The 14,642-nt window shown below is 54.8% G+C and overlaps 2 protein-coding genes across 3 annotated transcripts; one reads left to right on the top strand and one right to left on the bottom strand.

Moving 5' to 3' along the window:
- Window positions 1-2,093: 2,093 nt before the first annotated feature.
- On the top strand, window positions 2,094-5,375 carry CUNH1orf210 (chromosome unknown C1orf210 homolog). 2 transcript variants are annotated; one of them, XM_017541739.2, is made up of 3 exons: window positions 2,094-2,267; window positions 4,277-4,393; window positions 4,538-5,375. In XM_017541739.2, the coding sequence occupies exons 2-3, from the start codon at window positions 4,375-4,377 to the stop codon at window positions 4,858-4,860; spliced, it is 342 nt and encodes a 113-aa protein (XP_017397228.1). In that variant the 5' UTR covers window positions 2,094-2,267; window positions 4,277-4,374; the 3' UTR covers window positions 4,861-5,375. The 2 variants fall into 2 exon arrangements, with proteins under 2 accessions (XP_017397228.1, XP_017397229.1); XM_017541740.2 differs by having other exon boundaries at window positions 2,099-2,158.
- Window positions 5,376-9,640: 4,265 nt separating this feature from the next.
- On the bottom strand, window positions 9,641-12,931 carry TMEM125 (transmembrane protein 125). Its single transcript, XM_017541746.2, has 3 exons — window positions 12,844-12,931; window positions 11,306-11,473; window positions 9,641-11,071 (listed from the first exon to the last, which is right to left on the bottom strand). Exon 3 carries the CDS (start codon window positions 10,924-10,926, stop codon window positions 10,276-10,278), a length of 651 nt encoding a protein of 216 aa, XP_017397235.1. The 5' UTR covers window positions 10,927-11,071; window positions 11,306-11,473; window positions 12,844-12,931; the 3' UTR covers window positions 9,641-10,275.
- Window positions 12,932-14,642: the final 1,711 nt, after the last annotated feature.

Raw genomic sequence — 14,642 nt, forward strand, 5'->3', positions numbered from 1 at the left:
ACTGTGAATTAGGTTATGGAATATGAATACCTCAATTTAACAAAACCTGGCACAGTGTCTAGGACAAGGTAGGTTTTTAATATCAGTGGAATTTCATGATTTCCTTGCTTCAAAAATAAAGTAAAACCCTAAGCCCTCCTTGGTGCCTCGTTGCCCCATCCAGGATAATCCTCCTTTTCCTCAAATTCATTTCAGAAGTGTGTATTGTTGCCATTTTAGATATGAGGATATGATGGAAATAAGACAGATGCAGAGCCCTCCCCCAGAGTTTATAGGCTGGCAGGGGAAACTAAAGAGAAAATCACATTCCTATGTGTTCAGGGATACAGGGGAGAAAGGCCACATCTGCAGGGGCACAGGGGAGAGTGGCAAAGGCAGGAGTCCCAGGAAAAGGGAGCAGAGCCTGCAGAGCCAGGGAGATGAGGGAGCATGGTGGGTTCTGGGAATAGAAAATAGTTTGGTGTCCAGGCATGGTGGCTCATGCCTGTAATCCCAGCACTTTGGGAGGCTGAGGTGGGCAGATCACTTGAGGTCAAGAGTTTGAGACCAGCCTGGTCAACATGGCGAAAACCCATCTCTACTAAAAATACGAAAATAGCTGGTCATGTTGGTACGTGCCTGTAATCCCAAGCTTGAACCCGGGAGGCAGAGGTGGCAGTGAGCTGAGATCACGCCACTGCATTCCAGCCTGGGTGACAGAGCGACTCTGTCTCAAAAAAAAAAAAAAAAAAAAAAAAACAAAACGGAATAAAAAGAAAATAGTTTGGTGTAGCTGCCACAGAGGAGGCAGGAAAGGTGGGAAGGGATGGCCCTGAGCGTTCAGATTTCATCCTAAGATCTTCAAGGCCAAGCGTGAACTGGCCCCCACCTTCCAGCCACAGTCCTACCAGGCCTTGTTTGCAACCCCACTCTGTAGCCCCCGCTTTATTTTTTTGAGACAGGGTCTTCCTCTGTTGCCCAGGCTGAAGTGTAGTGGCACAATCATGGTTCACTGCAGCCTAAAAGTCCTGGGTTCAGGCAATCCTCCCACCTCAGCTCACCCAGTAACTAGGACTACAGGTGAACATTACCACATGCAGCTAATTTTTGTGTTTCTAGTAGAGATGGGGTTTCCCTATGTTGCCCAGGCTAGTCTCTGACTCATGGGCTCAAGCAATCGACCCGCTCCGACCTCCCAAAGTGCTGGGATTACAGGCATGAGCCACCATGCCTGGCCTCTCTGCAGCCCTTGCTCCCACTGTGCCCTTTCTGTCCTTGTGAATTCGGGGCCTCCAGACCTTGGCGCATGCTGTCCTTCCTCCCTTGGGTAGTTACGGGGAGGCTGCCCTGGGTTAGCACTGTGCCGGGAGCCCACAGGCTGCCCAAGCCTGCCCCTCTGACCCCGGGAGAGCGAAGAATCACAAGATAATGAGAAATGCTGCGATAGTGGGTGATCTGGGCGTGGAGAGTGGGGGCTTGCAGGGTAGAGGGAGGGCTCAGGGAAGGTAACTCTTGAACTGGAACTCAAAGAACAAGGGGGACCAGGCCCAGAGACGAGGAGTAGGGCAAAAGGGAATCAGAGAGCACCTGGGAGAGGTTCAGAGCCTGGCTGGTGGGGTCACAGGATCCTGAGATCCAGGTGAAGGCTGAGCCCCCATCCACATCCACCCCTCACTCCCTACACACTTACACATTTGACAGGCAAGTTTGGAGTGTTCTTGGACTTTCTGGCTTTGCCTGGGACGAATGCCGTCCCCACCCGCCCTGGTTCCAGCCCACCACCCTTACAGGCCTGCAAAGCTCCCTCCTCAACTCTGGACTTTGTACCAGCCACCGGAAGTTCACTTGTTTATCAGCCTGAGCACCTGCCTGCTGAGGTGTCTGCCCCTCTAGGGCCCGCTGGACCCTTCTCTGGGTCCCAGCTGTACAAACCCCCAGTGTTAAGGGGGGAGAGTGAGGCATATACCCATAAAGTTCTTGGCAAAAGCTTGGGGAGATGTAAAATGAACCCTCCCCACTGGAGGCGCTGCCTGTAGCCCGCCCTCTGCCCGACCTGCAGCCGCAGCCCCGCCCTCGCTGCTTCTGCAGGTGAGTCGTTTGCCCTTGGCCCGCCCACCTGTCCAGGTTCTGCCGGCCCCAGCCGGAAGCTTATTCCGCGGACTGTGCACAGTTCTTGAAGGTGGGAACCGAGGAGAAGGCTCGGGGGGCTGGGGAGGGGGGTACCCAGGCCCTGCACAGATCCCCAGGGGCTCCTGGCAGCAGGAAAGAAGCTACACAACGGAGTGGGGGTAGGTGTCTGTGCATATCAGAGGGTGTGTTTACTGGTGGAGGAAAGTGTGACCTTGGGGGAGGGGTTGTGTGTGTGTGTGTGTGTGTGATGGGCAGGTCAGTGTGGGCTGTGAGTTCAGAGGCCTGTTGTACAGTGTCTACGTGCTCTTGGAAAGTTAGTCTGTGCGCGTCTTCTTGGGAATTCACAGGGACAGGATAGGGAGGCAAGGAATAGGAGTACAACCTTAGAAACGTCAGATTGAATTCAGTTAATCCCAGTATAGCACGTTCTCACGTTTTTCAGACCAAGTGCTAGGATGAGGCCCACCGCAGGCTGAGGAATGAATGAGCAGCTGACCTCTCCTTCCCAGGACATCTCTTCCGCTCCCCTCATCGATTTCACAAGCACTGCACTGAGCGGCTGAGTGCCCAGCTCCCTGCAGCACCAGCCCGGGTACAGATCCCTCAGCCAGCCCTTGCCCCTCAACCCCCAGGGAGCTGCCCACCTAGCAATGACTGGTTCTGACTGGTGGTTGACTGGGCAGGATGATGACAGGTCACCCAGGGTAGATTCAGGGACAACCTCACAGGCACGTATGGTCTGATTTGGCCTTGACAAACGGGCCCCCAAAGCTGAGGAGGGCGTGGCCAGGGAGCAGGAGGGTGGGTGAGTGGGAGGGGGGCCTGTGTGTGTCTGTCTGAAGTGCTGGGGAGGGAACTGGGGAGAAGAGGAGGAAGAAGGGTTTGGCTTGAGGGCCGCATGCTGGATGGCAAGGCACCATGGGGCACAGGAAGCTTTTGAAGGGATTTTAAGCAGGCTAGTGATGGGGTCAGATTTGGGTTGTAGGCCCATCACCCTGGGGAAGAGACCAGAGGTGGGGAGACCAGTTAGGAGATTATGGTCAGGGTACAAGAGGAAGATGGCTTGGACTCAGCTGTGGCAGTGGGGTGGAGAGGAGGGTACTGTCATTCCAGAAATGCTTAGAGGAAGAGCTGATGGGGCTTGATGCCAGGTTGGGCGTGAGGAGGTAGGGGGGCATTTTGAAGGCACTTGTATCAAAGAATATACCAGGGTACTCCCCTCAACTTCTCTCCTAAGTATTTCCCTAGCCTGGCTACCCTGCCTCCAAGGCCTCCCTGGTTCAGGGGCTCCACCTGCAGACACTCTCCAGCCCTAGCGTTCCTCCTCCAGGTACTTCTCTAACTTTCATGCTCCTCCTCCAGGTTTTCCAAGCCTAGATGACCTTCCTCCAGCTACACCCTTAATTCAGGTGTTCCTCCTCTAGGTGCCCCAGCCCTGGGTGATAATTTCCTGATTCAGGTGATCCTCGTTTGGATACTCCCTGGTTTAAGCCTCCCTCTGGGGGCAGAATATGGGCCTCCTGTGAGTAGAGGTTAATGGACAGGGGTTTGCTTGAAGGGCTGAAGGTAGAGGTGGGCAGCAGCGGCTTTCAACTTAGAGGGAGAGGGCCAGGGCTGCTCTGGCTGTGTCCAGGGCCCTTGTCCTTGGTAGGGACTTGCATCATCCTCCCCATGTGTGGTCTCCGCTTTGGCTGGGTAGCTCCAAGCAACTACTGTTTTCTGACCCTTGGGAGCCAGGACCCACCTCTGCCCCGTCTCTCCTCCTCAGCTTACCAAGCTGTGCAACAGACTGGGCTCTGGGTTCGAACCTGGACGCTCTGGTTGAGTCAGTTCACCTTTCTTAGCTTCAGAGCCCTCATCTACAAAGTGGGGATAATGTATATACCCATCTTACTGGGTGTCGTGAGCGTGATGCCTGGTGCCCGAATTGTAAGGAATGCTCAGTAAGTTCTACAATTAATTTTTTTTAGCAGCTTCTAGAGCCAAACCCTGTGACGGTCCCTTACAAATAGCCAGTTTCTGTAGGCTCAGCTTGTTTCTCTTCCGTGGACAGCTGTTGTGGTCAGGTGTCCAGGCCTCGGAGTTTGTGCAGTGCCACCATGGCTGTATGACCTGGAAGGTGCACCCTGTGACTGTCCCTGACACCCAGACCTATGTTATTTTCCAGGACTTGTGCCCTGGGGTTTCCTGGCTTCTCGGGGCCTCCTCAGACCCAGGGCTTTTTCTGGCGGAGGCTGAGACTCACTGGTGTCATCAGGCCCCTCCATGAATGAGACAAACAAAAGTGAGTGACAGTGGGAGGATGATGGGAGTGGGGGGCTTCCCCTTAGCTGCTGGGGTTGGGGGAAGGACCCTACCTGCACTCCTCTTGGTTTCTCCAGGGAGCCCCCTCTGGGGCCCACCTATAATGCTGTCCCTTTCCCTGCAGCACGTGTGGGGCCCTCGGAGCTCCCCACAGCATCCGCTGTGGCCCCTGGCCCAGGCACTGGGGCTCTAGCATGGCCTGTGCTGGTAGGGGTTGTGCTGGGGGCTGTGGTCCTCTCTCTCCTCATTGCACTTGCTGCCAAATGCCACGTCTGCCGCCGATACCATGCCAGCTACCGGCACCGCCCACTGCCCGAGACAGGAAGGAGGGTCTGCCCACAGGTGGCCGAAGATGAGGATGATGACGGCTTCATCGAGGACAATTACATTCAGCCTGGGACTGGAGAGCTGGGGACAGAAAGTAGTAGGGACCACTTCTCCCTCTGAGTTCTGGTGTTTGGACACTCCCTGCTACCTCCATGCCCAACAGCTTAAGGACTGGTTATGACATCGGAGTCTTGAACCTCAGGGACAGAGGTGGCTGGGGCTTAAAGGTTGGCCAGGGATGGAGCAATCCCCACTTCCCTGACACTAGCCACCAAAGTGACAATGAACCCTCTCTTGCTCAATGACTCTCAATGGCTCCCTGCTGTTCTCAGGACAAAGCCAAACAAAGGCTTGAGTGTGGACTTAAGGCCCTCTGTGATCAGGCCAGAGGGCCTCTTGGTTTCTTTTCTTGCCTTCCCCTACTTTACTCGTAGAATAGATGTTATTCTCCCTCCTATCACTGCCCATGCAGTTTCCCCAGCCACCTTTGCTCGCATTGGCCCACCTGCCTACACTAATCTTTTAAATCCTCTCTGACTGTGATGAAAACCCTGGTCAGTAGGCCCTGTGTGACCTGCCTACCTGCCAGCATTACAAATGTGCCAGATGGTAACATTTGAGCAGGTGAAAACCAGTGCTAAGCTGCTGCTGCTTTTTTTTTTTTTTTTTTTTGAGACAGAGTTTTACTCTGTCACCCTGGCTGGAGTGCAACGGCATGTCTTGGCTCACTGCAACCTCTGCCTCCCGGGTTGAAGCAATTCTCCCTGTCTCAGCCTTTCGAGTAGCTGGGATTACAGGTGCACGCCACCACGCCCAGCTGATTTTTGTATTTTTAGTAGAGAAAGCGTTTCACCATGTCGGCCAGGCTGGTCTTGAACTCCTGACCTCAGGTGATCTGCCCGCCTTGTCTTCCCAAAGTGCTGGGATTACAGGCGTGAGCCACTGTGCCAGGCCAGCATCTTAATGAAATATTTTCCTATCAATAAAGTGGGTAATCTGGTTATAATGTTTTTCACAGGAATTAATCTATTTTCATTTTGAATAAAAATAAAAAGTTGTCACTCATTTCTATTTTTCCTGAGCTGGGCTTTATCACTCAGAGCTAGAAGACACTGCTCCCATGTTACCCCTTCCAGGACACTTTCCATGAGCCTTTTCCTCTAATAACACCTTTTGGGTTTCTCTAGTATTGTCCTGCCTACATTTTATTTTCATCTTTTTGTTTGTTTGTTTTGAGATGGAGTCTTGCTCTTGTCGCCCAGGCCAGAGTGCAATGGTGCAATCTTAGCTCACTGCAACCTCCGCCTCCCAGGTTCAAGTGATTCTCCCACCTTAGCCTCCTGAGTAGCTGGGATTACAGGTGTCCACCACCATGCCCAGCTAATTTTTGTATTTTTAGCAGAGATTAAGGTTCGCCATGTCAGCCAGGCTGGTCTCGAACTCCTGACCTCAGGTGATCCACCCACCTTGGCCTCCCAAAGTGCTGGGATTACAGGCGTGAGCCACCTCACCTATTTTTTTTTTTTTTGACACAAGTTCATCCAGGCTGCAGTATGGTGGGGCAATCACAGCTCACTGCAACATCAACCTCCTGTACTTAAGTGATTCTCCCATCTCAGCCTCCCAAGTAGCTGGAATACATACATGTGCCACTGCACATGGCTAATTATTTTTTGTAGAGATGGGGCCTCACTGTATCACCCAGGCTTGGTTTGAATTCCTAGACTCTAGCCATCCTCCCGCTTCTGCCTCCCAAGGTGCTGGGATTTACAGGCATGAGCTAGATTTAGATTTAGATTTCCAGGTCTGGACCCTTCTTTGTGCTATTCCTTCTTTCTGGGATACTCTTTCCAACCTTTCTAGCTGGGCCAGCTGCTTCTTGTCCCTAGGTGGCCAATTGAGATTGACTGGCCATTTCTTTTCATTCTTTTTCTTCTATGGCCAATCTCTGGCTGCACACGGCAGCCAGCAAGTCCTAAATCCTATTCAGGCCACGGTACCCTACTCCCCTGGTGGAAGTCTTTCCATGTTTTCTGGTGTCCTGAGGACAAAGTCCAAATTCCTCTGCTGGGCTGCCAAGGCCATTGGACAGGCAGGAGTCAGGGAGGAGAGATTTGGTGGGTGCCGTGGTGAAGGGCTCCCGTCGGGGGTTGTCGCCTTCACACAAAGGGAGGAGGCTAAGTCTTCTGTAAAGAGTGGTGTTGGGGGTGGGAGGTGAGCACAGAGGGAGGGGATGTGGTGGGGTGGGGTGGGGTGGGGTGGGGTAGGGGTTGAAGAGGGTGGAGAGAACTTCAGAGTCACTATGGGAGCAGTAGCTGACCAGGAAAATGTAGCATCACTGACGAGCTGCAGTGCAGATTCAGCTGAGAACTTTTTTTTTTGTATTTTTAGCAGAGACAGGGTTTTTGCCATGTTGCCCAGGCTGGTCTTGAGCTCCTGGGCTTAAGTGATCCACACTCCTCGGCTTCCTGAAGCGTGGGGATTACGGGCGTGAGCCACCATGCCTGGCCTCAGCCGAGAACTTGATAGGGGAGTTCCCAAGTGATGGTAGGCTGTCTGGGTGTGCAGATTTCTCTAATGGTCACTCACAGTGGGGCAGGCACATCCAAGACAGATAGGTGGATTTGTCCATGGAGGGGGTTTGGCTGGGAGGGTGGGACCCAAGGGCAGGGGGCTAAGGACTCTGAGGAGTCTGTCAAAGAGCAGATGAAATGATGGGCCACAGAACCTTAACCAGATGGTCAGGGAAGTGGACAGGAGAGGGCAGTGAAGTCAGGAGGCAGCAGCTTTACAGAGAGAGAACAGAGATGCCAGCGGGCTTCTGGTTGCAGTGGAGGCAGCGAAAGTATGTATGTATGTATTCCCAGCTACTTGGGAGGCACACACACTGCCATCGGGCCATGCCAGAGTCCTTCATCCACCCAATAAAGAACGTACTCTGTGTCAGGCCCATGCTGGGAGTGAGGGATACACAGATGGGCACAGTGCCAACCTGGTTAGGACGAGCTCACCTGATCAAGGAGAAAGGCACAAAAGAATTGCAGACCAGTCTACAATGGAGGCTGTGGGCATAGAAAGAGGGCAACTCACTGGTCTAAGGGCCAAGGAAGACCCCCCTGGAGAACTGGTTCTTGAAGGACAAGAAGGCAAAGAGAATGGAACATGTAAAGACTGGCAGAAGGGAGAGGGCTTGGGGAGTTGGTGGAAATAATTCAGCGGGGCTGCTCATGGGGTTTTCTGAGTGAGATCAAACCAGGTTAGGGAGCCTGGAAGGGGTGGGCAGCCATAGACCGGCTCTCAGGCAGATTTTCGCTTTAGCTTTAGGACGATCACTCTGGCTCAAGGATGTGCATGTGCATGTGCGTGTGCATGGCCACGGGAAGGGGAATGAAGAGAAAAGAGCAGAAGCAGGGAGCTAGAGGGAGCCTGCCGTGCCACTGGGGCAGGGATGAAGAGGGTCCCTTCTGGGCAGTGAGCGTGAAGATATGGATTGCCAGACAAATCTGTGTGACAGAAACCGGAGGAGTTGGTGATTTGTCACTGGACTTGACTAAGGAGACAGTGCAGGTGCCATCTAGCAGTGCCCAGAGTCTGTAACCTAGATGCCCCCTGAGCGTGGCACCTCCGGGTGAGACAGAGGAGCTGTTCAAGATGAGAGGAGAAGGGTCAGTTTTGAATATGGTATGAGGCGCCCCTGGAACACCCAGGGGAGCCGTTTCTGTTGTACATGGCATTCTGGGACATGCCTTGTCTTTCTCTCCTGGGTCTGTGCACGCTGTTCCCTAGTTCCGTTGGCAGCAGGCTTCCCCTCATCTGCCAGCCGGGTGTTTTCTCCAGGAGACATCCCTGACCTTGCCTGCGTAAACCAACTTTTTGTGGTCAGAGCCTTTGTAGCTCTACTGTAATGTCTCTTTGGAGATAGGTCTCATTTCCCTGCCTCTCTGGGCATCGTCCACCGGCTTCATGCAGTCTGCACCTCGAGAAGCAGGAAGTGATGAAACATTTGAGTGCGCTTCCTGAGGATCTCCATCACCCAGGAAATGTCACTGCACGCTATAGGAGGGAAGATCTTCCTGGGCTGGACTCCAAGCAGGAAGTGACTCTCACCACCCCAGGGGGTTTGAAACACCTCTCCCCGGCTGGGCCTGGTGGCTCATGCCTGTAATCCCAGCACTTTGGGAGGCTTAGGTGGGAGGATCATAAGGTCAGGAGTTTGAGACCAGCCTGGCCAACGTGGTGAAACCCTGTCTCTACTAAAAATACAACAACAATTAGCTGGGCGCAGTGGCAGGTGCCTGTAATCCCAGCTACTTGGGAGGCTGAGGCAGGAGAATCACCTTAACCCGGGAGGTGGAGGTTGCAGTGGGCTGAGACCGTGCCACTGTACTCTAGCCTGGACAACAAAGTGAGATTCCATCACAAAAAATCAAAACAAAACAAAACAAAAACACCTCTCCCATGCCCAGGAACCCAGAGCAGGCCAGTGGGTGCAGCCACTGCCCAGACTCGGGACGTTCTGGTTTCAGAGGTGGGGCAGGCAGCTGCAGCCTCCCAGTCGCCCTCAGGGAATCCACGGAAGAGGCACAGCCGAAGGGAGGTGCAGACACCAGAGAAACCGGCTGATAACACCCAACACGTAAGGCCTCATCTTGAAACAGCATGTGAGCAAATGCGAAGGACTCAGGTCCCTCACCCCTCCCTGGGCCTGGAAACCCACCACCTTCCCAAAGCTGGCATCCATCCACTCAGTCCTCTCCCTACCTAAGAGGAGAAACCACAGGCCTGGCTGAGGAGACCTTCAAGGCATGAGGCTGAGATAGGAGTGAGGAGCTCGCTTTGGACGGGGTGGGGCATGGGGTAGGGGAGGAAGGGCCTCTGAGGTGAGATCATGAGGTGGAGACAGTGACAACGGCAGCGGCCATTTTATTGCATCTCTGCCACAAGCCCCGCCTTCGATACACAATGACACTTCCACCTCACAATCAATGACCACAACCACGACAGCCACGAACCTCCAGGAACAGAGGCTGGGGAGGTGAAATCACTCGCCCAACTCCCCCACCTGCTAGCACAGTGGAGGAGTCCCTCCAGGTCTGTCTTACTCCACAGCCCATATTCTTTCTGCCTGGCCAGCAGTTAGAAAGACCGCACCACGGGTGTGGTCTTGGGTGGGCACCGGTCACCCCCATGGAAATCCCTGATGGATGTTAAAGGACAGGATTGGATTTGAGGAGTTTTAGAAATGGGGCTCAGGCATCGTCAGCATGAGGTGTTTCTGGGCCTGCTGACCTGAGACACAGACAGGCAGTTCCACGGACACAAACACCCAGGTCCCAGAAGGCACGCACTGACCTTCCCATGATATGGATGTGTGGGAACACGTGTGCTCTTAAGCACACGCCACACACCCACAGAAGGGCTGACCCCGCTGGGGGCATACACGCACTCGCACATACTCAGTGTCCACATGCATCCACGCCCTGGCTCGGCTCTGGGGACGCTGAGGCAGGTATGGGAAGAAGGGCTCTGGCTCCGTCAGATGAGGCTGGCGATGCTGGATGTGGTCTCGTGACGCCGGCCAGCAGACAACTGTCCTGAGATGCTGAAGATGCTGCCATGGCCACTGTGGGTGGAGGAGGTGGCCGTACAGATGGAGGGGCAGTGTCCGCTCACGCCCACTTGATACAGTAGCAGGCCTAGCAGCAAAAGCGAGCCCAAGGCAGCCAGAGCAATGCCCACAGACAGCATGGCGGCCAGCGGCCGAGCAGGGGCAGGGGCAGCGGCCAGCCCGGCCAGCGTCAGACCGGTGACCAGCAGCACGAGGCCACTGAGCAGCACCACGAGGGCATCGGCCCCTCCTCCACTGCGCAGCAGGGCTACATGGTGAGCCTGGCGGATGCAGTTCATGTCCTGCACGGCCGAGCTCATCAGCTGTTTCACCAGCACCAGCAGAGCCAGCAGACAAAGCACAGTGCCTGTTGCTAGCCGCCATTCGCCTGAGCGGCTGCTGGTGGTTGACAGCAGTGCCACGCCGCCCGCCCCACAGCCTGCCACGAGGCCCACGGCCACGACAAAGCAGAGCGCTGAGCGTCTCGGCTGCTGGGACCACCACAGCTCCACCTGCTCTGCCAGCATGTCCGGGGGCAGCCCCTGGCCCCCTGGGGCTTGAGCCTCCTGTTCAGACATGGCTTGGTCAGGCAGGGGTCAGGGCAGGAGGTGAGTGTCAGGGGTCAGAGGGTCCAGATCACAGCCTGGAGCCCCTGCCCCCTGCTTGGCAGTTACAGGCCCGGAGTCCCATTCCTCTCACAGTCCAGGATATGGTCACCATCACCTGTAGGGGAATGATTACAGTCTTACCTTCCCAGCCCACCTGTCCCCCATGGTCGCACCTGAGAGCCTTGGGATGGTCCCTGAGAATCCACCCTGGTGTCACCCCGAATCTCCCCTGGGAAAGCCCCTTCTGCAGCACTGTCCCTTGGGAATGCCTCTCAATGACCCCAGGAGAGTGCCCTGCCCATGGAGTACCCCTCCCCACCCCTGCAAACCCTCCAGGGAATCCCCTCACCCAGGCCCTGAGCTCTCTGCCTCTGGCTCTCTCAGTCGCTTGTCCCATCGCGGCTGGCTGAGGGAGCTGGTGCCACGGTGGATGATGGGATGATCAGCCAGAGATAAAGCCTCATTCAGGATCTGACTCACATGGCCTCAGCTGTCACCACTGGTTCCTGGGGGGGAGCTGTGGGGATGGAGGGGGTGCTTATGACTTAACCCTTCTGGAACCAGAAGCCTGGCTGACCTCGACTCTTCTCTTTTAGGGCTGTGTCTCCTCCTCCTCTGTTGGTTAGGGCCAGACCCCTAACACCCTCCCTCCCCTAACATCACATCCAATCTCACAGCCACAAGTTTGGTGATATAAGCTGCCAGTTCCCAAATTCCTCTCTCCAACCTAGACCTCCCTCCTGAGTCAACTGTCACCTCGATGTCCCTGTGATGCAACAGGTCCCAACCCAAGCTTGTTATCTTACCCCAACCTGCTCCTCCTGCTTCCTCACTTCAGGCATGGCATCACCACCCTCTCAGCCAGCTCCTCCTCCCTCTGCTGTATCTAATCCCTGTCCTGTCCCCGGGCTCCACCTCTAAACATTTCTCCAGCCAGTTCCCTGGGGTCTCCATGGCCCGCCTCCACCTCCTCACTGGTCTTCCTGCTCCCCTCGCTCTTCTCCACACTCGCCATTCCCCCATGCCATCCTCCTCCATGATTCCTCTAAAGTGGAGCAAAGGAAGAAGGAGGGCTCTGGATTTGAACCCCAGCTCCAGTCCTTCCCACTGGCAGGAGCCTGGCCAGGCACCTAACAGTGGTTGCTCATTTAACCTGCCCTCCAGAGGACAGCATGTCTCACACTGGGCAGAAATAAAGCACATGTGGTCCCTGCCCTCAGGGAGCCCCAGTCTGCAGCAGGAGACAGAGACAGAAGCAAACAGGCCCAGTCCCTGTGCTAAGTGTGGGTGTGGACCCTACAGAGCCCAGGAGAGGGGCCTGGGGGAGAGGCCAGGAAGCCTGAGGGTTTCATCTCTTAGAGTCTCAGTCTCCTTTTCTGAAAAGTGAGAACAATAACATTTATCTTGAGGGGTGGGCATGAGTCACCTCACATCTTTGTTTCAGAATTCCAATGGGGCCTAGATCCTGCATAGATGCTCAAAGCGTGCTTTTTGAATACATGAAAACGATTTACCCCCTCCAAGGCAGGACAGTGCAGAAGACGGAGGTCCTGGGTCATTCTGGGGATATGACTATGTGGCCGTGCACAGGTTACATCCTGTCGAGGTATCTGTCCTCCCCGAGACTCCTCTGCAGAGGCTGATCCCTACCCTCCAGGTGGGCGGGGGCTGGTGCCGATGCCCCCAAGGAAGTGGGGGAGGTGGGCGTGGCCAGGGAGTCAGTCCCAGCATTCCCCTGGGCTGTGGCTTCGCTGGTCTGAAAGTGCTTGCACAGGTGTGCTGAGCCAGTGGGGGCCAGGCTGGGGGTGGGGGTGGAGGTTCTCAGAGGAAAAGCTAGTGGGAGAAGGTGGGGGCGGTGGGGCGTGGGGGGACTATTGGGGAACTCACGAGAAGCCTGGACGTGCTGAATCCGATCCGAGAAGGCAGGGCCAAGCAGGTGGGGCACTCCAGCTCTGTTTCCGGGGACACACTTCACCTGCCTAACCTGCACTCAGGTGAGGGTGGGTGGAGGAGGATGAACAGGTGTCGTTTCCAGGGCAGGGCCTGAGCCGATTGGCTGACGTGGCACTGCTCCTTCTGCTTGGCAGAGGCATTCCTGGGAAGGGAGGGGCTTCTGTCTGCTGCTGTTAGGGCTCGGAACACAATTCGCAGACCTGGACAGCAGGAGTAATGTCGTCTATCTGCCCCAGAGCCTGGGCGCCAACCCGCCCCCAGCTCTGACTCTAATTTAGATTTAGCTCCAGTTTCAAAACCAGCTCCCTACTCCAGCTGCAGTTGTAAACCCTAGCTAGAACTTCCAGCTTTCACCCCGGCCCCAGCTCCTGCCGCATGTCTCAGCCCCAACCCTCAGCCCCGTTTCCAAACCCAATTCCAGTTCCAGCTGCAAATCGAACCCCAAATCTGGCTAGAAACCTCAGCCCCCAACTCCTAACTCCAACCCAAATTCTGACTAAGATCCTGGATCCCAACCTCACCTTCAGCCCGAACCTCAACTCCCCCAAAATCAACACCAACTTCAAACTCAGCTTTAGCCGCAAATTCCAACACCACCGGACCCCCAAACGCAGCTCCAGTACCTCCATTCTTTGGCCCTGGGCTGGAGCCTCCACAAGCCCCATGCTCATTCTCTCTCAAAGCCTCAAATGCCTGGCTTACCCCACAGATTGGATCCTGCTGGGGAAGCAGGATTTGAGTGAACAGGGAGTGGAGTGGGGGCGGTGAGGGGATGAAGGTCTTTCGGGTGGGAGACAGGAGCTCCTAGAATAAACACTTCAGAATCAATGCCACACTCCTTCACAAGGCTCAGAAAGCCCCTGCCATATGCACCAGGCCAGTCATTTGCCACTGGCACCCTGCTCTCCTCTCTGCTCTTCCAGTTTTTGAACTCAAGAGTTGTCCCTTGCCTGGGATATTTGCCACTTCCAGCCTCAGTCTGCGAGACTTGCATTCTTCAATGGAGATGCCACCTCCTCCAGGAAGCCCTCCCTGACTTGCAGGCTGGTTTAGGTGCCTCTTTGGTGTACCCATGGCCTCTGTGCTTCCCCAACAACTACTCTTACCGCAACGTGCTTAAGTGCCTTTTGTGTACTTACCTGTCATCCCCTGCTAGATGTGTGGTCTTCAGCAAGTACAGGGACAGTGCCTCTTTTGCTAATCATCATGACCTCAGTAGCTAATATGTAGGAAGTAATCAATACATATTTGTTGAATGATTGATTAGCAGATGAAACGAAAGCGGGAACGGACAGCTGTGGGGGTTCTGAGCAGGAAGCAAGTGAGATGAAGCTGGAAAGACAAGTTTGGCTCAGGCTGTTCACCGCCTTGAAGGCCAGAGTGAGGCACTTGGACTGTGTAAGGTGCCCATGGAGAGTTCTGAAGTTTAACAGGGACATCGTTGGAGCTTGTAATAGGCAAATCTGGCACCACAGACACACTACCATCCGGACTGGCGAAGGGCAGGCTGGCTGGAGCGGGTATAAGCTGCCCATCTCCTGGACCAGCCCCTGGGATGTCTCTTGCTCTCTCCTCCTGATGTGTGAACTAGAAAAGAAAAACAAGATCACACTTATCTTGCCATTATCAGTTCACAAAATAATTGTGCTTGACCTGCATTCGCATCTTTTCGCTTTGTTCCATGGGGATGACTGGGGGCCAGTCATAATTCTAGAACAGCTCTGTCCACTAGA

This window comes from Cebus imitator, unplaced genomic scaffold, assembly GCF_001604975.1.
Source record: "Cebus imitator isolate Cc_AM_T3 unplaced genomic scaffold, Cebus_imitator-1.0 Scaffold136, whole genome shotgun sequence".
NCBI classification, from domain to species: domain Eukaryota; kingdom Metazoa; phylum Chordata; class Mammalia; order Primates; family Cebidae; genus Cebus; species Cebus imitator.

Coding starts and splice junctions, on each gene's coding strand:
- TMEM125 (XM_017541746.2), bottom strand. CDS start 10,926: ATGTCTGAACAGGAGGCTCAAGCCCCAGGGGGCCAGGGGCTGCCCCCG.